We start from the raw sequence: 23,593 nt of genomic DNA on the forward strand, positions 1-23,593 counted from the left end.
CAAAACCACTAGGATACAGAGGCCTGGCAAAGCACTCCAGCCACACGCTGGCTCTCTGCAGCGTGGGCCCAAGCAGAGGTGCCTTTGAGTTTTGCCACGCACCAAATCCAATCCCTCAGCCGTGACTCCCGCTATTCAGCCAGGACATTCAGGCCATGAGAAAGATGAGGCTTTGTGGTCTAACCCACTCCTCCCACCAGCAGTTACCCTGCCCATGGACACACTGTTCCTCCCAGGTACGGTGCAGGAGATAGCTCCCCATAAAATAAGCCACACTAACGATGTGAAACCCTCTCCCCCGTGCAGCACTGCCTGCCTACCCTCCACCTCCTTCCTCTAGTTGTGGGGTCAAAACCTGCGTACAGACAGTAATGCCCAAGCCCCTGTCACCCGCAGGGGAAGGAGAGGGAACAAAGGCTTGCTGCTGGGTGACAGGCTGCCCACCACGGACAACAAAATCTGTTGGATTCATGTCCCTCATACCCAAGGAAGCACCACCCAAGAGCAGCTGGGAGATGATTTTAGTCAGATGCAAGCAATCTTCTTTCTGGGGCTGGGCTGGAAAGTGCCTTTGTAAGCTCCTGCACAGGCAGGAGAAACCCGTGCAGGTGCTCCAAACTGCCCTGCAGGATTGACTGTTTCCTTTTTGCTCACTATAAAAAAGGAGCTTAAATGACAGTCATCTACAGAATCAATGCATAACGCTGATGGTAGAAATAGTACTATATGGGATTTTTATATCAGCTCCAGAAAGTGTGATCAGAACCAATTACACTGACTGCAAGTGAGGGCAAGAAAGGAACTAAGAGTTACAGCCCATATCCAAAGTCTCGTTACTAGAAGTAAAAAACCCTTAGCTGAAAAAACAAAACAAAACAAAACAAAACCCAAACCAAATCAAAATAAAATAAAATAAAATAGGATGACTACTGAGGACAAATTACCATGGATGGATTAAAACCTTCTCTCATTTTTTTAAACACAACTGTGATCTGCATAGAAATGTGGTCTTAGAATCTATCAGGACAAGAACACATACATGCAGTCTTGAGAAGACTGCATTAGAAAAGATTTCCTGAAGTGAGACTTTAAAGCATGGTTGATACGTTCTTCTGCTATAGCATTACAGTGCTAGAAAAGCACTAGCCTTCTTCAGGTGTCTTAATGCACTTTTGACATCAATGCTACTGAACATTGTTTTGTTCCTTAAATACATCTTATATTCAGCTTCTTAAAGACACTATGGGGCAAGTTTATTCTTCAACATAACTTCAAAGAAACATGCTCATTTGAAAGGGGACCTGTGCTCCAACTCCTGTGTCATCCAGTACCTGCATGCATGATGCTCGTGAGTGTGTATTCAGAGCCGGGCACTCACTCTCAACCCTGCTTTGCTCTTCAAATTTATAAAATCCCTGCAGAAATAAAAAGGAAAAAAAGAAGGGGGGGAAAAAAAAAAAAAGAAAAAGCAAAGCATGGATCTGAGTTCATGGCACAGTCTCCGTCCCCAAAAGAGCACGATTGAAACAGTGTCATGCACACATGTGCCTGATGACACAGCAAAGTGAAGCTATAAATATCTTGAGGAAAAAAAAGATTTGGGTACAACTGGGATGATAGGGTGGAACTATTTGACTTTCTTTTCTTTTGAAGCTATGGAGCACAAGTAATTTCTCTTGCATCTGCAAAACATGTTCTGTAATAACTGTTTCTCAAAGTTGCATAACGTTTTCCTCACAGAGTGCATCTGTATTAAAAATCTGGCACAAAGGCTTGAAGGGGGAGGATGAGAGGACACGAGGAGCTCTACAATTGTCTTCTATTTGTCAAGTTACAAAATTATTGACGTGATTCTTACACTTGTTAATAACTTTCAATCGTCTTCCTTCAGCACGTGAGCACACGTGTCACATCCAACTAAGTTTTTGCCAGCAAAGATTAAGACAAGGTTGCAAAGGACTTCTAGGCATAGGCTAGTGAAGTCTTTTATTTGCAGCACTGAGCTCATCATGAAACAGCAAACAGTAACATTTTAGGGTATATTAGCTGGGATAATCTGGCCTTCCAGCTAACCAAGAGACTTGCTCAAATTTTACTGTAAAAATATCTAAAATAGCTCAAAAAGCTTTGTGTTTTTCAGTTATTTTTGCTATGCTCTTGGCTCTTTCTACACTGAATGAGCCATAAATAACATTATTGCAGAAAGCTACAGCTTACAAAACTGCTTTGTATTCTCCAAAGGTCAATTATTCACTGTGTGCATCAAGCAAGGGGGAGGGAAAAAAAAAAGTAAGTAGTTTTAATAACTAGCTAAAATAGTTCAAAAAAGAGGAAGTTAGACGGACACAGGTTTTTTTGCCAAAATGTTCTATGCAAATACATATTCATCAGGCAGACACAGAGACAGTGGTCGCATTTTCAAAGTGAACAGTTCAGAAAAGAAGATAAACATAACATCTTAACATGATCAAATACAGTTTAAAACAGAAAGCAAGCAGACTGCAATTCCATTTTACTGAAAAATATGCAGGGTGAGAGTGTATTACCTCTTTTTCACAGTTGGAGTTAAGGGTAAGCATAGCCATTGGACTGTTGGGCGCGCTGCTTCCAGTTCCAGGCGGCATGACATGATCACCGGGCTGGTTTGGACATGGCAAGCTCAGGGCTTGGTTGGCATGTTTATTTGCTAGAGTGGTAGAGAGGTACTGCTTTACCTGCTGCCGCTGGGCTTGCTGAATATGGTACTTGGTTGGATTCTCAAGGTGAGTCTGCACCTGTATGACACAATTTTAAAAGTACTTTATTGTTTTACAACATCATTATACGTGCTATTGATTTGAGCTATACATTTGTGACATATATACCAGCTAAGCATTTCACTTAAAAGTACAAACCTGTACGTCCCCAAGGAAGTCAGCAGCGCTTCACTAATTCACATTTGGTGGCAATATATCAGTTTATGAGCTAGCGTTTCAATAACTGACTTATAAATGGTAAACCAAGAAGTTCCACTTATTTTTCTACGATGTGAGATTTTCCCTTAAAGCCAACACTCAGGTTTTCCAGTTTATACAGATACTCCAGAACAGACGGTTCTCCGTTCAGACCTTCAGCTACGCAACATTTAGTTTTCACTAAAATATGGAGAAACAAGTTGCACTGCAGGACTCATTTTACTTGTTTGTAGCTACCAATTAAAACCAAATAGTATGGATTGCTATCCTTTATCAGATGTCAAGTAACAGAGAGATCAAAAGGTTTGTTGGTTTTTGTTTTGTTTTTTTTTGAAAGTAACACACTGGTTAAAAAAAGGGAATACACCATTTTTTTTTCCTACAAATTATTTATCTCTCAGATACATGGCCTAAATCATATACAAATAAGACAGCCTGTTTATAAACACATTATGCAAATAAGATGCAAGAAAAGAAGTGTTTCAGTTCAGATCAATCACTGTCCTCAGCAACAGCTATTTTTGTATTTAAGATAAGCTTTTCAGTACTTACAATTTTTTTTAATATAAAATACGAAAAACCTCATACTGAACTATTCTCGCACACCCTAAATAAGCAAGAGAAGAAAGGCAATTTTTTTCCATGCAAAATTTTCACCATATCCTGGAAACTATTTGTCACCTTTCTTTGACCATTAATGTTTTTATCAGAAGGTAGAAAACAAGCAAAAATATAGTAAAACTCTGAGAAGTTTTTTTGGTTTAGAACAGTTCCATTAAAGTGACTTTTGCTGTTACAAGTGACCACGTATGTTCCCCACTTATCTTTGTGGAAGAAATTTAAAAAAGCATACTAGATACCAGAGGAAAAGGATGGCCTGTATACTGTAAGCCTTCTTAGCAACAGGTTTTAAAGTAAGTCTGCAATAACAACTCACCTGATAATGATTATACTCAAGCATTTCCAGCATACTACTTAGAGGTTGCGAGAGAAGCGACTGCAATATCCTTTGCTCTACGCTGCTCCAGTTTGAGGGATTCACATATGGAAGCACCATAAACAAGCTACCCCAAAACAGCAGAAGAAACCTGAATGCCACTGCCCAGACTTATAGTATCCTACGCTAATTAGCCATGCATGTAGAGAAACAAACAGTTCACACAGGGGCTTTTCTTGGAAACTATGCAAGTTTAGCCCTAAGTATTGGTATTTTTTTTTCCCTGGCTTTGACATCATGCTTTTTCATAAACATAAAAGGACCTTTTAAGTGATGGGCTATCAAAGTCAGATTGACAGTTCGCTCAAGGCTAATTCACTATTCATCTTTCATTCCAGTCGTACTAATAGACAATGGTATTTTTCTTTAGCAGTAAGGTTAAAAGTTTTTAAGCACGAAGTAAGAAATAACTGAACAAATGTCCTGCAAGCCTAATGCATATCCCCTGGCAGTGGGGCGTGCTGGATAAACCCATGGGGCTACGCAGTCCCATCTTCAGCTTCTAGGTGCAGCAGTCCATCGCCCTGCCCCGCACGGCCACCGGTCCACCCAGGACCTGCCGCTGAACGCAAAGGATTTGAAAAAGCTCTACCACATCCTCAGCCTCCCTGGTGCTTGAGAGCCCATTAATTCTGTCTCAGTCTACAGCTGGAAAAAGTTTTCCACTTCAGCAATGGTTGACAATGGGCTAAAACATGTCCCAGATGCACTTACCTGCACTGGTACAAGAGTCACAGTACTGTGCACAGTCCCTACACCTTCCAGAACTTACTTTTTCTTTCTGTCCAACCCCTTGACCAAAGCTTGTACTCAAGCACGGGCATCAAAAGCTGCTCAACTTGCATTATTTTCCAAAGTCTCTGCTGCGCAGGGAAGCACACTTAAGATAGCATTTCTAGAGAGTTTAATCTGATTTGTTGCACTAAATTGCAAGACAACACAATACAGAAGTCTGCTGTGATAAGCACAACACTTGCTTTGTCAGTCCCAAACTGTGTTATCAATTTTCCTGTCACCAGTGGTAAGAGTTACGCTACCCAGATAAGTCTATTTTTCACTTAAATTTTCATCTTGTGAGTAAAGTTATCAGTAAATGAGTTATTTTCATAACACTTATCTTTGAATCTGTTATTTTAAAAACAAGCCCTACTTGTCTGACACAATTTGCACATTCCTTTTCCTGTGGCAAAGGGATGAAGCAAAGCCTCTCCTCTCCGCACCCATCTCCTACCCACTCCCCACGCTCCCAGGAGAGAGACCTGCAAAATTCCAAGGTCCATATCTCAACTGTGCATCATCAAATATTATATTATTTATAATATATACTAATAGACTGAACTGACTCCACTACAAGTCAAGTTTTGAAACACACAATGACATAGGATTTTTGTTGGCAAAACACATACTTATTCCACAAGAACATACTTTCCCCAAGACTTTGTTGTATTATACTACATCAGAATAGTTAGCATTATTCTGCTACTCCCTTTTTTTTTTTTTTTTTTTTTTTTAATGGGCTGTGCTGCCTTCAGTATGCCAGGGGAGGCAAGAGAAAAAAAGTTGTGAACCTTAAACAAAGGAGCTGGGTTCTTTTTCAAACTTTTAAGTTGCAGATTTCTACTTAATACAGAAGTGTAACTGTTCTCTGAGAATTTTAATCTTTCTGAGAAGTGCATCCTCTCTGGTACAGGGCAACAGGTTTCAGCTGCAGTTCAGAAGCTACTGTCTGTGTTTTTCTTTTTTTCCTTTTTTTTGGGGGGGGGGGGGGAAGGGGGGACAGGGAATCTTTCTTGCTCTGCCCACCCTTACAGTAAATTTAACAGCTAGATAAACACTACTGCATATTTGTGTGCAGCATAACTGCAAAGGCAAATTATAATCTAGCCAATTTAATTCCTGACACACCACACAGTCACTTCGGCTCACAGAAAAAGGTATATCCTTCTGGAAGTATTCTGAATAGTTATCCAGTGGACCACGTTTTCATGTAGAGTCAACGCTTGCTACACATGGGCAACAAGTGACTCTGAGGAAATTCATTTACTGTCAGGTGTCTGGGCTTCAAATCAGCGGCAGCAGACAAGATGCTCTATTGCCTTTACAGACAAAACCTACCAGAAGAACCGTAGTCATTATACACTAGATAGGCACAGTTCTCCAATGACACATCACCTTCACACACAAGTCCCGTAGTGAACCAAAGAACACAGAGAATTGCCTTTTCTGGCACTAAATTGCACCAAAATGATGCAAAGGAGAGATTCAGGGACTGAACATTTCCTTTTAATCAATCCACAGCTGGTCAAACCCACTTTCACATTTGAATACAAGAACGTACAATTATTCTCTGAATGGAGAAGAATGCGACATGACTATTCCCACCCTGCACGTCAGCGCAACAAGGACAGGAGCTCCCACAAGATGGAAACAGCTTCACGCACGTTCCTTCTTGGACAGTTTCAGCTACCCTTGCTCTTGCCAAATGTGAGGCTCAACAGGCTACACGTAAGACATCTGAGAAAATTCAGTTTGATCCTTCGTTGTGTCACTTACTGCCCTCTCAAGCTGCCTTAAGAGCTCCATCATTGAAATCTGGTGGGGACTATCTTTATGAACTCAGTGCTTTTTATTGAGACTATCTCTGTCTTTAGCCTAGAGCATCCTTTTCTGCAGTCTATACATCAAAGAGAGCCCAAATGTGCCTACTTGGGCAAATGTCCCAAGATGTACCAGTCATGGTCAGCCTGCAGAGAAGCCATAAAGCAGTCTCACTTTTTGACAAACTATCTCACAAGCAAAGAGCTGCAAAACAAACCCGAAACCAAAATTCCACTACCCAAATTTTGAAACCATGAATAAAAGCTTTAACTTAATTAAGATCTAATTCTGGTCCTCAGCCCCTTCTTGCCTTTGGGGTTCTTGTTGTTCTCCCAAATTCATGAGATACAAAGTGTAAGAGGACAACCATTTATTGGTTTGGATACACTCCCAAAGAAATGCATCTGAATGGGGACAAGCAATAAAAATGGAACAACTTGAAACTGAATCGTCTGGATCTCCAACCATCTCCAGGAATCTCAACCCAAGCTTTGCTTAACATTACTAAACTGAGTAGAACACTGGTTTTTGGACATTTTGGTATTGGCAAGCAAGAAGTAATGGAAAGAAGTAAAGGAAGTATCACCTGCAGAACTCTGGAAATTATTTAAGACAAGGTGACAAACCCAGTTAAGTTTATCACACCATAGTAACAGAAGAATTCGGCTACGAGGAACTACAGATCCGAGGATGACCAAGAGGCAGCCTACAGCCTGGATTCAGCCCAGAAACACCTGGAAGAAGGCTGTACTGTCAATTTGTATTCAGGTGCATTTTCAATTCGCATGGCTATCAAGGTACTGCTGACATGGGTAGCAGAATAACCCTGCCTTAGAAATAGAGGCCCAGAAATGGTTTCATGCCAGAGCAGCCTCCAATGCCAGCTCAGGAGCATCTCCACTAATCTCCATGGGCTGGCTCCATGCACTACCATTGCACCAGGTACTCCTGCACTACGAGTCTCACAGGTCAGCGATTCAAGCTCCATCCATTCTTGCCATGCTGACAGTGAGCTAGTATGTTTGTTCTTGAGCTGAAACACTGAGAAAAGCAGTATAAAGAAATCAGCTTGACTACACCCAGACGTAACCCAGCTTAGGCCCTACAAGGCTGAGCTGAGCTGGAAAAGTTCTGGATGGAGCCACGCTGATTACTTAGCACTTGTCCCTCGCTCTTTGGAGTGTCCTGGAGAACAATGTTATCTCAAGGAGGGGAAAGGCTTTCTCATACCTTCACTGATCTCAACATGCTTGTTAATTCCAGCACATAGATCCAGTTCAAGTATCTGAGTAGGGGAAAACCAGCTCCTGAGAAGCTGCCTATTTTCTTCCATATCACAGAAACAATGGTAATAACCCATATACATAGAGCAGGTGTTTCCCAGTCTTTGGGTCTAGTGTCAATTAAGCAAATATTTAATCAATGGCTTTCACTAGCTTTAAGCGTACACACCGTATCAGTGGGAATTTTAGGTGTACTTCAGGCTACGTTCTTCAAAATCCTTGTATTACATTATACATCAGTGACAGGACTCCTGAGCAGACCCACATGCTCCCTTCAATTTGAAAAACTACGAATGTTTCCCGTTAAGGTGATCGGGGGCTCAGGAATTTAAACACGAAGCATAGCTGCGTGCTTAAGCACAAAGCATACGGCTCACATAGTTCCTCTGTATGAAGCCACACAAGCAACTGAAACAATACTTCTGCTATTTGCTCCTCCTGTCAAGTCTTGCTGCGAAATCACTCAGACTTAATTTACTAATAACTTGCTAATGATGGCAAGAACTTGAAAGTGCTACATGGCAACAGAGCAGCGCATCCCCACTCACAGTGGGTATGCATGGACCAAATGCCTTTTGTAGAGGCATGCAGCAGAGTTCCCTCCTGGGCAGGCGCAAGGGCAGGGAAGCCTATTGGCGTTTTACACAGTGTAATCCAGATTAGTTGCTGCAGGATCAAGCTTTGACCCAACAGTACTTCTCAATGAAGGTAACTAGGCTAAGTTAGTTGGCCTGTGTTATTTACTTATGAATTTGTCCATGCACAGGTTTGATTTGTTTGAAACGGGTAACTGCAGGAAGCAAGCACAAACACAGCATATCTTGTGTTAGGAGTATTTCTTCAAGGTGGAACACTGCTTACTGGTTTTGCCATCTCCAAGTACCACTACTTTCAAACTTCTCTCACCATCAAGGGAGAAATATGAAAAAAAAATATCTATTTCAGCATGATCACAGAGCAGTTTTGTATGTACAGCCAAACCCAAAAAACAACCAAAAAAACCCCCAACAACAACCCCCCCCCCCAAATACCAAAGTTCTAAAACTCTGAAGTACTTCATAGCTGTTTTACTCACTTGTGGTCTTTCCTGTAACTACTGAATAATTTAACATGCGATTTCATCACCAAAACTTTTGCAGATACCCAGACTACTACTGGCTTACTCATGTTCCCACTGCGTTCTCATGAAGTGAAGAGAAGGCAACCAGGCCAAGCAGAAAAACCGTCAGGAAGAAAACACTTAACGAATGTGAGGAGAACAAAGCCTGTTCTGAACTAGCCACACTCGAAACCCCGATGCCAGGGCAGGACCCGTCCGCCCTGCGGACAGCCGCCCTGTCCCGCCTCAGGGAGCCCGGCCTGCCCAGGTCCCCGGGTCCCAGGGCTTCCTTCCCCACTCTTCATCTCCCCCTTTTTTTCATGGCAGATATCACAGCCCCATCTCTCACCACACTCTGGGAAAGGCCACCACCACTCCAGAGACCCCGGCCATCCCCTCGCCATGGATCCTGCGCCCAGAGGCAGCACCGTGGTCAGCCTCTGCCACCCTCAGACCCAGCTTGGTCTGCTCGGACGGGAGCCATTTGTGCAGCCAAAACAGCTTCCCCTGCTCTCCTCCTCCCAGCTGAGCTTACAGGGCACCACTGTTTCCTAGAGAAAAGCAAGTTGCGTAGAACCGGGACATGGAGTTAAGCAGCGGAGACCTCACGCCTGCGCACGCAAAGCTGAAGGTGCCCGAAATCCTCCGTTGGTGCAACGCAAGTGACGGAAGGCCATCGTGATGCCAGCAGCTCTTGGGCTGCCCCGCTCCTCTGGGCCCCACGAACTAGGAAGGGGTGTATTCCTACTCCTCAAACCACACAGAAGGAGATTCTTCTCACCAAAAACATCACAGAACCTTCCTGTGAAAATAAAGCCAAACCACTTAATGCTTCATTTAAGCAGAGATAGGCTTGGGCACAGGGACATAACAGAGATTTACAGAGGACAGCTAACCAAGGGGGAAGAGACATTTTCCCCCCAACCCCGTTTTTATTTTTTTATTTTTTTAAATTAAAAAGACCATTTGTTTCAAGTAAACTGCCTTAGGACTTACAGTTTATAATTAAAAATAAAATACTTTTTGGTCAGTTTTCTCAGTTCAATAGAACTTGTTGTTGCTTAGACAGCTAAATGTCATGGGATTTTTAAGAAAGGTTAAAATTCTGTGTCATTTAACAATTAATGGTACCCAAAGAAAAACGATACAAAACCACATCCACTGAAGTGTTTTCCAAGGGCTACAGGCTTCAGCTGGGTCTACTGCAGCAGAAAGCCTGTTCAACACGCTAGTCCAGGGCTTCAAAGTTGCTTTTTAAAGCTGCTTCGACACATTACTTTCAAAGACAAAAAACCAATAGTAGCAGCAACAAATTGTTTTCTAGGACTCTGAATAAAAACAGAAAGCTGGATAAATAGGTGTCTGTCGTTTCAGGCTAAGAGGAAAAAAGAAAAAAAAATACATATGAGAAAGATAACCAATTAGTGCCTCTTGCATGGAGTGATTTATTCTCCTAAAGTTTTCTAATCCAGGTTCAAGATTCTGCAAGTCACATTCACCACAGCTTGATCCACTAAGTCTGAAAATCCTAAAGACCATAAAAAAACTTCCATTATTTCATTAAAATATTGATCATGGGTTTCACTGCAATGCCACGAAGAACGCTTCTACCACCCAACTAGGAGCAATCCAAACAACCAGCCAGACAATGGTTTAACTCATTCTCAAAGACATTTTCCCACATGCTGTATTCAAACATTAAGCAACAGCATCACATTTTTCCCCCTAAGGACGTCAGTTGCCTGAAGTAGCTTCGCATGAGAAGTTCAGTCCTCTTGTTTTCTGAAACCTCTCCAGTCCTCCAAGATGGAGCAGCTACCTCATTATTTGAAACGTAATCAAAATTAAGTTGATGTGGTTGTAATGTATCATTCCCCATAGGGTCACTGTGAATAAATCTATTCAGTAACTTCTCCAACTGCTGTTCTCCCCTTCCCTCCATCTTTTCTAGAGCATATTTGCTCCCCTTTTAGTCTATAACCCAGGAATAGTGGCCAGAACACTGACCAGAAAGCCCAAGAGCAAGAAAAAGGTGAAGAGTTACTTATATTGACTGGGGAATGACAGGCAGGATGAGCCGATTCCAGCGTTTTACCTTAGGACATCAGCACAATAAAACTCCCTCGTTACTTAATTCATCGAAAAAACCTTCTGAACTTGAAAACCAAGGCAGGTACAAGAAAGTTATTTAAGATCTTGCATCGTGATTGCAGTCTAAGTGGATGTCCTGGTTTTGGCTGGTAAAAGAGTTAATTTTCTTCCTAGTAGCTGGTACAGTGCTGTATTTTGGATTTAGTATAGAGTAACATTGATAACACACTGATGTTTTAGTTGTTTCCAAGTAGTGCTTATCCTAGGTCAAGGATTTTTCAGTTTCCCATGCTCTGCCAGCGTGGAGGTGTACAAGAAGCTGGGAGGGAGCATGGCCAGGACAGCTGACCCGAACTAGCCAAAGGGATATTCCATACCACAGAACATCATGCTCGGTATATAAACTGGGGGAGTTGTCCGGGAGGTGCCGATCGCTGCTCGGGGACTGGATGGGCATCGGTCAGCGAGTGGTGAGCAACTGCATTGTGCATCACTTGTTTTTCTTGGGTTTTATTGCTCTCCCCTTTTGTTACCTTCTTTTCCATTACTATTATTATTATAATAATATTTTATTTCAATTATTAAACTGTTCTTATCTCAACCCACGAATTTTACTTTTTTTTCCTGATTCTCCTCCCCATCCCACCGGGGAGGTGGGGGGAAGGAATGAGCGAGCGGCTGCGTGGTACTTAGTTGCCAGCTGGGGTTAAACCATGACAGCGGATCCAATAGTCATCTTCAGGCACAAATAACTATGAAAAAGAAAAGGCACATTGTACAGAAGGAACATCATTTATACAACTAGGGGTTGTTTTGCCCATCACCAAAAATTCCTCTGCGTAACATGACTTTTTATCCAAGGGAAAGACATGAAGCAGACAAAAAGAACAAAGTTTTTGTGGATTAGTATTTAAAATCTGTGCTTTAGCTATAGAAGCACATGACAACAGTATCTAAGGAAATTAAAGAGAGGTTAGCCAAATTTGCTTAAGGCAACAGGAATTGATGTAATTTACAGGTTAGGGGCATGCTAGCTGCCATTCCATAAGTGTGGCTTTCAGACAGGATTCAGTCCTTCAAAGTCCTGCATTTTTTTGTTAGGAAACCAGTATTTCGGCTGTTTACTTCCCAACACACAAGCCATAAATTTTTATTTTATACAGTTACTGAGAGGATACCAAAAAGCATTGCAACCTTTTAGGACAGACAAGTAATTGACTCCATAAAATGTCAGACACAAATCTTGTGCTCTGATTTCACCTACCCCAGGTGCTTCAGAGTGTAAATATTTTATGACTAACAGGCAACAATATCAGCCACACAACTGCATCTGACAGTCAAGTCTGAATTATGGCACTGCCACAGTAAAAAGCTTAATTCAAGCACCTCATATTTACATCCACTTCTGCCATCCTCCTCTCTCATAAGGAAGCTGGGCAGCACTTTCATCAGCACTAGAGGGTTTAAGATTGCTCACAGCAGGACATGAATGACTCCTCCTTACAGGAACTGTCAAAGGTAGACATAAAGTTGCTTCTAAAAAGCTCTCTTGCAAGACCTGACGTAGAGATGTGAACTCAAGAGCGAGCAGAATCATAGGACTACAGATATTTCAGCTGCCCAAGAGCCCAAAGCTGGTACAGACGGTCTGAAGCCATCTCTGCTCTCAGCTTTCCCTTGCAAAGCCCTTCACAGCCCAGGCACAATCATCTGCCCTTCCTACAGCCCAAACAACACCAACACAAGATTTACCAGACCACTCTAGCACAGCTCACTATCGACTTGAAAGAGTCACATTAGAGAGGTAAAAGTATTTGTCCAACCTTATCTTTCTCCTAAGGTTGCCAAGCACGGTGTTAGCAAGTGCCAGCTTCAACTTGCAGTCACATATTTAGAGCCTGAGCAAGACTATCAGTTACATTTCACAGGCGTTACTAATCCAGCCACCGTTCCAGCCCTCAGTAACCCCTGCTAGACCTGCACAACAGAGTATTTCACTTCCAGGTCTCTGGTTCACTACAAGCCTTCTGGAAAGACTGGTGTCTTCAATTATTTCACTCTACTGCATTTCCCATGGCAGGGAAGAGGTGCAGAATACAGATCCCTCTCCTCAGCAGGGCCTTGACAGGTCATACCACTACTGAAATCACATCAACCTTCACATGTGCAAAGGATTTTGAGATTCTGGGTATACTTCTAGAGCCGACACCCGAGACAGCATGCACTTTGCTATACAAAAGGATGAACATGAGTTTTTCCTCAAGTCCTGCAATGCCCTAAGGAGGCTTCCCCAGGTGAGAAGAGGCATCCTTCTCCACGCCTCGTTTTGCTCAGGTTGCTCATTTGTCAAACGCGCAGAACACAAGCGGGACTGGGTAAAAAATAATGTCATCCTTGTAGAAAATGAACACAGAAGAAAACAGAAAACGGTTTTATACAAGGTATTGAGTAAAAAGTAAGCAGAACTAAGCTTAAAACAGAAGGAGAGGCAGCACATGCTGACTTTAAAATAAAAGTCCTTATTACCACCTTCCTAGAGACATGGAGTTACGCACACACAGTATGGGGCAGGTTGTTTGCTTGTCCAGACTTTAATAAATAAAATACAAGAAGCTTCAAGTCTCCAGGCCAAAAGTAGATTTTAATGCAGTACATCCTACTTTCCCCCTTCATAGACTTGTCTTCATGTATGTCATGCAACACTGACTTTTCACAGGTGAAATTTAAGCAAAAATAGGCTATTTTGCCCAACCTGTAAATAAACAGTATAAGAGAGGGGAAATAACCCAATCTGTTACTTTCATAAATTTTAAAAACCCATACCCTCAACACTGGTCTCATTTGTCACTATGGTTTGTGAAAGGTTGCTCAATTTTATAGCATATGAGACACAGTTTTGAGCCAAGATAATTTCAAACATTAAGGAGGGTAATCTTTGGCAGTTTGGAGCTAAGCAAGAAGTGAGTTTGATTTAAAAGTCTTTCAAACTCACAATGCTAGCTTGTGAGAAAGAACTGGTGTTCGGAATATTGCCTGTAGGCTACTGAAGTATTTATTTACAAAATTTCAACATTCAGCACTGAAACACAAGATAGGGAGAGACGTAAAGACAGCACTAGATCAAAATATATCAAAGACCCAAAAGCCACAAACAGAAAACAGTTGCATCCTTCTCTTTTTCAAATAAAAGCGATTTGTAAACTCAAATGCAACTCCTGGATTATTATATTCAATGGAAAAAACCTCCCCACTTTAGAGGCACACTGCACATCAGAAGGACATCATAGAATCATAGAATAGTTTGGGTTGGAAGGGGCCTTTAAAGGTCATCCCGTCCAACCTCTACATCTTGTTGCATACAAGAAATATACACTTGCTGCATACTTGTCTAAAAATGATCTAGGTGAAAGACTGCTACACTCACTGTTCACATAATTACATGGGGACTGTGAGACTGGCAGCATGCTCTCAAGGTCACTTACAAAGTACATATCAAGAACGTGCCACTAATCACGACCCAAAGATGAAAACATAAAACAAATACACCAAACCCAACCAGTGCCACGCAGCGCGTGCTGGAACAGCTTGGCCTGGGCATCTATTGAAAAGCCTTCCTACCAAAACTTTTAAAGAAGCGTCCAAAAACAGGAGTGAAAATAATTTCAAAAAGACCATTTATTTTAACAAACCACTTGGCAACACACCAGCTACAGCACAAAGGACACTTGTTCTGGAACACACCTGTTTTGAGGCTATCCGCTTTACAACAAATACACAGTGCCACAAAAAGAAGTTAGCAAAAGAATGAAGATTTTGTTAATTCAAAACAGTTTTACGCTGTTAACATGCCCTGGGCTTCTACATGTCACAGTTAATAATTAGAAAGACTTAGCTGGGCTCCGTACCACTTTGCCCACAGCCAATGTGGCATGATGTCTCATGTCAGCCCCAATATGGAAGGCTTGAATAAGCAGAAGAATAAAGCAGTCCAGATACATCCATTTTATTCACACTACTAATATGATCATTAGACACAGCCTAAAATAATAATAAATTGCTGACTTCATTTAAGTGAAGGAAATGCAAGCTGGCTTACCACCGAACTCCTTGATTTTTATCCTGCTGCTCAACGAGCTGTGATGTTATTTATGACTGTATTAAAACCTACTGAGTTATAATAAAACAGTTTCAGTACCTCAGAGTGCTTGATCATCATGTTCGCTAATGTAAGATAATCCAAGTCACCTTCATGCAAACTCAACGGGTTATGATCTGAAGCATTCTGCCAAATACCAGAATTGGGATTTTGGGGGGAACTTTGGCAAGACACAAAAGGTGGGTACACTCCTTGTACAGGGTGGCAAGCCAAGGGAATTAACCCAGGGGGACAAATTGATGCCATAGAGCATCAAAACTGGAAGCCAATGCTGTCAGGGTTACTTTTGAATAGTGGTGGCTCTTCCTAGGGAGTAGAGTGCTAATGTCCGACACTTCCATTAAGCAACATTACATCTTTTATTTCCTGACATCTCATTCACCAAGTAGGTGCTACAGCAGACATCACAGTAGCCACAAGAGACTAAAGGTAACAACAGTAAGAAATTAAGTATGTTTATTCCACTCTAATTTTAAACCCAGAAACCACAATGAAACTTAGTGTTTTAGTTATTTCTTAGCTAAAGGAATGTTGCCATAATGCTTCTGTAACACAAAGACATATTTAAGGCAAATAGCCATTATGTTGCATGACCTCACCTCTACACTCCATGATCTTATTCCCACAACAGTCAGACAGTAGCTATCGTCTGGCTCCCAGAAAAAACAAGACTAGCATCGGCTCATTTATTAAACAAGGATGCCAACATTTCAACCCTTTTAAGATCTCGGGTCTTACATACATGGAGACGTAGCATCATGATCTATTTTATACTTACAAAAACAACATCCAGCCACTCAGCCATTTTTGTAACCTTCCTCACACCTGCCCCTCCATGTCTTCCAGAGACGAGCTGTTGAAAACCCTTCTCCTCATGTTATTTCACATATGGTAGGCAAATAATTAGTTACATTGTGAAATAAGAAGCTCCTGTCCATACAAGTGACCCTTCATCAGGCCAGAGGATGGGGCGCTTGCAGGACCATCACCTGAACCAGTGAAATCTTTCGACAAAAATATGAGTTAGCTGTCAGTAGCCCTGTTTTTATCGCAGTTGTAACAAAAAACTGCAGTCAGGATCATTACCTCAACAGATATTACACAAGCATGTTCTTTATCATGGAAACGTAAAGACTCTGAAAAATAGGTTATATAAAAAGATAGTCTGAACTTTGGCTGCGATGCTCTTCTAGCACACACACACCCTGGCACAGCAGCATTTTCAGCATGTGAGCACATATAAGACCTCCAGCCTGCAAGGACTACAAGCTCTTTATTCTCTACTGCGTGGAATCCTACCAAGGTTGGGGTTAGGGCTCTTTCTGCAGGACTGGAATCACTTTTTATTACATGACACCAAATTCCACCTTCCCAAACAGCTTACAGAAAACTCTTTTCAATGGTTCCATCTGAACTTCAAAAAAGCACAAGCCAACAACTCACCAGGAGAGGCACACTCACAAAACACAAAGAGTGTGTGTTATCATTCCAGTTCTCCAAAAGTTAGTTGCAAATAAGAATCGCCAAGAAATTCAGAAGTAATCATTTTGTCAGAAGATCAAAACATCTTTTGAGAAAGAAATTCAGGGCCTCCAGGCTTGGTCTCAGAAGAATCCTATTTTAAACCGCGCTTGACCCACACTAATGTAACCCTTCAAATGCTATTACAAGAGCAGAACTACGTTCACAAGGGGAAACAGGCATAGTATCTTCCACTCCACTGAAGCCATATTTATGTAAAAAAATCGTGCATTTCCTTTTAACACTGAAAAAATACAAACAACATGACATGCATTTTAGAACATACCTCTCATCACTGATTGATAACATACACAAAGTTTTAGCTACCCAAGAAATACTATGGGAACATAACCCAATTCAAGGCAACCAGGTACTAGAGTTAGATAGATGCAATTAGAGATTGGATATGAATTAACTAGATCCTAACTCAATCTTCCCCATCTTCCTTACCCTTTTTAAACCTCAAGCATAAACCCATTTTAGCATATCACTACTTCACATGATGGAATAAATATTTTTAGAGATCTTAATGCTTCAGAAATGCAAATAAGCTCACACTGAATGTAGTTTATTTTAAATTAAATAAAGTTTAAACAGAGAAAAGTAAAAGTTCAGGGTTTTTTTAACATCTGCTACAAGCCAGAGGAGATGCCAGTACATCCATGATAGCAAACAGTTGGGTTTTGACAATGGGAGATAGAGCTGCAGCCAGTCCCGAGGACACCACAGGTAGCTGTGCACCCTCAAGCAGCACAGCGCAAGACGTGGGACCCCATAGGGGAACGGTTCAGAACACTGTATGCATTTCAAGCTGTTGATGTCAGACCAGCTCTAGTCTGCTCTCACAGACTGAACTCCCAGTAGTGGCTGCAGAACATGAGGTCTGCTCGTTTAATTTCCTCTGACAAGAATTTAATTAGTACTCATCAACAGCACTAGGCAAAAATAAGCTAACATGTAATAAGTGGGGACAACTGGGAATTCACTTCAAAAGCGCATTGCTGCTCTACACTAATGGCAGAGCTGGCCTGAGAGGTGTTGGTGCTGATGTCCGGCTGCTTGTTCTTGCCCTACCACATCAGCTCACTGCTCTCTCCAAAACCAGGCCTTTTTTAAAATCTCAAACTGCCTCAGCAGTCCCACATAATTTTTAGTGCGGCCCCACAAATGCATGTATTAGCGTAACCACGGGGGCAGCAACTACCAGGGCCGCGAGGGACATCATCAGCCACCTTTGCTGCCACAGTCAATGCATCATGGAAACGTAGCCAAAAAATAAAAATGGGCACAAATAAGGAATTGATTGAGTGACAGCCAAAGCTGCTTCTGCCTTACCCCATCTGGTGGCCTATTGCTTATATACAGCTGGTACTAATAGCTATTTAGGCATGTTATTTGGAATTGCAGCTACTAGAGAAGAAAATGCACAGCTGTATTAACTGTGTTCCTCTAATAGTTATCTGTCATTACTCCCTGGGTCCGGTAGCAGTCAGCACATTCCTCACTCCAGCATCTAGACACTGTGTGCTCAGATCATGCAGAGCCATCAAGAACTCAGTCCTCGCAGCCTACCGCCTTTAACCAAAGCAGATAAATGGAATTAAGAAATTTTCTTGGGGAAGGTGCAAGTTCAGAGAGAGAGGCTTCCTAAGGATAAGCCATGCAAACAGGCAGAAGCCCTGGCTGGAAGCTTTTTCCTCATTACTTACATTAACCACCGCAGGGAAAGGCAGAAGGCAATTCTGAACAGTGACCCACGGAGGAAGTGGCACTTCGCATAGAGCAGCCACTTATTGAATAAGCAGCACTCTAGAGCAGAAGGCACCACTTTTCTTCCCTCAAAAAAGCCAATGTACATTAGAAAAAGATAAACTCTTTTGAAAAGCCACAGTAGCATGATTAAATACTATTTTTCCTTTTACACATCAAACCATACAGGGCTGAACCCTTAAGGACTATATGAACTTTCATGTGAATGGAGCCCATTAACTGTCTCGCAATGAATGGTGCTTGTGGTCCAGAATTCATTTCCTTTTAGAAAGCAAAGAGGATAGAAAACTTACGATTGCTACACACAAGTGCTGACTCATTCAAGGTCATTCTACTCCTTCCCTGAACAAATTGCTTCTTTGAGACCCAGGCTAGCATGGTATTTCAGAAGAGTATAGTTTTGGTGGGAGTCAGGAAGCAGCATTGTAAAATAGTCAATTTAATACTGTAGTAAAATAGTATTAGACTGCTCAAAGGACAACTTCTCAATTAGTAAGTTATGGTAATATAGATGATTGCTGTATTTTTTTTAATCAGAAGTCTCACTTCTCAGAATTTTCTGTTTAACAAGGCAGGAATTAACTTTAAAGCAGTTCCTGAAATGCTAACATTGCTTCAACAGAACAGCCCTACTTCGCATGAGGCTGTAGCAGAACTAAAAGCAGCTCTGCCCCTCAGGAAAAACAAGCTGCTTTGCCAAAAGCAGGCTTATTGCTACAGCCGCTATGAGGACAGTGATGCTGGTTAAGGGCAGCAGCTCTCTGGATCACCGATATGGCTTAAAGCAGAGTCTTTCCTGAGAATATCACACCCTCTAGACAGGACTCCCAAAACCCAGAAGAAACGAAAACCCCACACACCTACAGAAAAAACACAAGCAGAGAGAAGTCACAGCCTTACGCAGCTAGTAGAAGTCTTCTTAAAGACAAGGTTTAGTGTGCTGCCTATAGGTCCTTCACAGGACCTTTATAAAGACCTGGGATAGGCAGACAGGCTGTTTTCTACACCTCAGTCTTGAAATGGGCTCCTTCCAGGGAAGGGAGTATTTTTTAAAACAGAGAATTTCCATTACTTGACTGTTTATATTTTCCTCTGAAAAGAACAGAAAGTTTTAATTCATAGCCAGCCACTGAGTCCATAAACTGGATTGTGATGGTTTCAACCAGGAATTTCCTGACTTTTAGGAAGCAAGCCTGAAATACAAGCTTTGATTCACCTCCCTTGACATACAAACTTCCTCTCAAATTCAGAAATTATTTTTTGATTCCAGGTCAAATACTGCCATGAGTGGTTCAATACCCTTACCAGCATATTTTAATATAACAGTTTACTGGCAAGGCCTTTCATTCTGAGTAGGAAAGAAAAAGAAATGTCAGTGTTAGATAGGGAAGGAAAAATACTCTGAAACTCACTCTTGGGATTTTCTGGAGCTTGCAGCGATGAACCCTTAGACCTTTTAAAGATGTGTATGTGCCCGACTACTGCTGAGACTCCAAGCTCATCTCTAGTAACGGCACCCAACACCACTGTGCATTCAGCATCTGTAGCACTCATGGCCTGTGATGCTTTCTGGCAAGCGGATCTGCCATTCTCCGTGTTCAAAAGGAGAGGATGGATGGATGGATACATAGACAGACAGATACAAGGAGTATCTTGCCCCAAGACAGAAAAACAGCTTGTTGTATCATTGGTTTCTTTGAACACACAAGACACGTTCCTGCTGATGTCAATGTGTTCACTTGGGGATAAGACGCAGATTCCAGCCAAGTCGGTAACAAAAATGTTGTTGTCAGAAGCCAAGGCTTCGAGTAGGTGGGTTGCCTGAAAACAGCTAATGGCTTCTGGGTTCCGTAAGCCACGTTAATTTAGAAATACAGTAATATTTACTACTTTTTTCCAAAAAGCCATCACATACTTCTTCAAAGTATTTTTTCTTTCACTAGCTCACATTGTCTACAAAAATCAGGATATGTAGCACAAAGCAGGAAGGGGGGTATATAATTTAGCACAATACAGTTGTGTCTTACATCGCTTTGAGGATTGGGAATGTTCAATGGAAAAAACACTCCAGTTTTATCGCCTAAGTTTTTTTTTTAGCGCTCTAGTCCTACCTGCTGAACAAGTTTATTACTTCTACTGGACGCCAGTAGCAGGTTTATTTAGAAGAGGCAGCCTGCCTTTCACAGAGTTTCTAGCAGCAACTGGGTTTTGCATGCAATAACTTACATACGGCATTTACTGGTTAATGGCTTAAAGGTACCTCGGGGACATTAGGTGGTGAAAATAAAATACAATAACACAAGCAAACAACACGATTAGAATAACTGTCAAAACAGTTTTTAACACCTGAGTATTAGCCTTCATCAGTGAAAGGAATAGTCTAGAAAGACGACTTCCCCAGCAGCTGAGAGCTTTCCCAAGAAATATACACACTCTTGGAAACCGTAATGCCATCTGCTGAGAGACTGTAAAAGTGCAACACAAGGAATGACATACCTGAGTATGTTCTCAGTGCTTCCAAGCATTTCGTGTACTAGTTTAATTACTGTGATATTGATGTTGAAATGCATGCTGCTCTTGACCAAGTTCAAAAGGAAAAAAAAATAATTCTACTTGAATTGCGTAAGTTACCCAAGAGTTTTCAAAGATCTATCTGGAACTTCAACTACTGATATTCAAAAAGCCGAAAACACTAAGTCAGAGGTCTGTAACAAAGTATTGTCCCAGTATGTTAAAAATATAAGACTATGATGTGGGAAACTCAAACTATTAATTTGGCATGGACATTCTAACTTTGCAAAAACACTGGTATTAAATAGAGTTGTGTTTGTTGTTGGGTGTTCTTTTCTTTTTTTTTTTTAAGATACTTGATTTTCTGCTCCACATTGTTACAAGCTGGAAAAAATATCTAGTCCTAAGTCAATTTAAACTATAGAAGTTTATTAAGAAATCTCAAAATGATAAACAAGTGGGTAACTGGCATCCAGTGGTGATGCTTCTAGTGACAACCTGCAGGGTTGAGCTGTTACCCCAATACCCCAGCACTCTCTCTGCAACTGTTTGGAGGCAGCAGGGTATTCTTGTAGTTCATAACAAAAGAATTGCTGAGAACCAAAGATTGGAAGAGTAATATTTCCACAGAGGCCATCACTTTTTTTTTTTTCCATTTACCAATCTGCCAAGCATAGAAAAGCAGACACGCAGTTTTGCTGGGTCACAGCGGCAAATGACAAACACAAGCTCCCCCAGAATAAGCACTATCCCAGGGGATGCATGGAAGACAAGCGAGGAGGATGGTTTTTTTTATTTGCGCTGAAACACTATATCCAGTTCTGCCCCCAATGATACTGATGAGTTAGAAGAGGTTCAGAAAAAGTCTTCTAAAGCATTCAAATCTGGCAAGCCTACCACAAGCAGAAGGCTAGCAGCACAGCCTGCTTTTCCTCTAGCCCACAACAGTTTGAGAAGTGTTGCAATCCATGTCTGACATTAATTATTAAAGGAAGATTTACAGTAATAGTAACTTAATTATTTAAGTCAGACAGACCGACCTAACCTGATCCGCTGGCCAACAACTGTTGATGTAACAAATTCAAACTGGATGCTGCCATACAGAGATACTCTCCCAGAAAAGTGCAAAAGGCAGCAGTGTACTGATCCAGTTCTAGCCTGATCCTCTCATTTAATTTCTGACTAACGCAATTCCTATCTATAAAGAAAAAGAAAGAATGCTGCATGAATATTTTCCTAAGCAAATACAAACCAGATGAGTTCTGTCGTCAATTCAGGGACAATTTCCACTACAAGCACTGAAGGGACACGTTACTAAAATGGATCATTTTGCTCAAAGAACAAGACATGAAGCTGGCACTTACTTCCCAGAGGTAAAGGGTTAAAGCAGTTACCCATTTCCTCAACTGGACGACTACTACTATTATAAAGTCTGTATTCAGCTGAATTCCATCAGGCCATGCTTTCTTAACACAATCTGACATGTACCTCTTCAAGATCTTGGATTTTTTTTCCTCCTCTCTGCCTCTCAGTAGTAGACACTAGAAATAAATACACCCAAAAAGCCAAATGGTAATCCAAACACAAAGTAATACTTAATTATCAAGTTGGGGAGACTGATGACAGGACTGAATCATTTCTTTTTTTAAGAAACAAAATAAAACACACTTGCCAGGTCCTTTACAGACAACACAATACTGGTTTTTGTTTCAAGTTCATAACTTGGCTCTTAAAGTAGTTGATAATGAACCAGCGGGCATTATTTTAAATCAACCAGTTTTATTAAATGAGACAGAAAGGAAAGAGGCAGGGCTAATTACCAACATTCCTTGATGAATTACCTAGCGGTGTGTGGTAAATCTTCGGGCGTCTTTGTCTTTATCCCCAAATTTATCCCTTACTTATTTCTCAAGAGGTTAAAGGACATGGGGCTAATTAAGGAACCAATCTAATGACAGACAGAATCATTCAAGGTAAGGCTGGTTTTTACTCTTTCAAGCTTTTGCATCTCTGCCTGGTACTTCATAATCTAATTTTAAAAAAAAAAAAAAATACTGCTGGGGAGGGGGAGGAAAAGTGCTAATCTTGTCACGGTCAGGCAGGTTGAAATTGCCATGCAGTGCTGGGCAAAATGCTACATATTTGTAATTTAGCCAATAAGAAATTCCTTAAGCCTCTCTTGAATGGCAGGAATGTCTCCAGCTTGTCACTTTGAATTCATTCACTACACAGGTTCAGTGTCTCGGAGAATAATGCTGCCAAACTAGCTGAAGAACTGAAATATTTGCGAGTATACATAATACCAAAAGATTACCTTAAGCAGATCTAAATTTTCACATTTAAAATTTAATGTCTATCAAAGGTGTCAGCAGAGGCCTCCCCAGACCTCCACCCAACATCCCCCGCTCTCCAGCGCCGCGTGTGGCTCTGGGCTCTATTTTCTGCCGAATTAAGCTGTGGAAGCAACAAGCACAACTGCAGTAATCAACACTGACTCTCTTCATATGTCCTTGGCTTAACCAGGAAAGTGTAATAAGTTGTTTTTCTAAAATTAACATTGACTGAAAGAGGACTTAATACAAGCTGTTAAAATTTGCTAGCTGGCGGGCTGCA

At 41.4% G+C, this 23,593-nt stretch overlaps 1 protein-coding gene across 8 annotated transcripts in view; it reads right to left on the reverse strand.

Annotated features, from left to right (window-relative positions):
- The window catches only part of MITF (microphthalmia-associated transcription factor), a 99,062-nt gene that overhangs the window by 17,565 nt on the left and 57,904 nt on the right, over positions 1-23,593 (reverse strand). For 3 of the 8 annotated variants that reach the window (XM_010570644.1, XM_010570636.1, XM_010570652.1), the window contains 2 exons: positions 2,547-2,774; positions 1,332-1,415 (listed from right to left, as the gene is read on the reverse strand). In XM_010570644.1, coding sequence (XP_010568946.1) covers positions 1,332-1,415; positions 2,547-2,774 — 312 coding nt within the window. Of the gene's footprint in view, positions 1-1,331; positions 1,416-2,546; positions 2,775-3,891; positions 3,951-23,593 lie in introns of those variants that run through there. The other 5 variants (XM_010570684.1, XM_010570678.1, XM_010570662.1 and 2 more) reach the window with 3 other exon arrangements.

This window comes from Haliaeetus leucocephalus, unplaced genomic scaffold (genome assembly GCF_000737465.1).
Source record: "Haliaeetus leucocephalus isolate CR32 unplaced genomic scaffold, Haliaeetus_leucocephalus-4.0 Scaffold2, whole genome shotgun sequence".
NCBI classification, from domain to species: Eukaryota; Metazoa; Chordata; class Aves; order Accipitriformes; family Accipitridae; genus Haliaeetus; species Haliaeetus leucocephalus.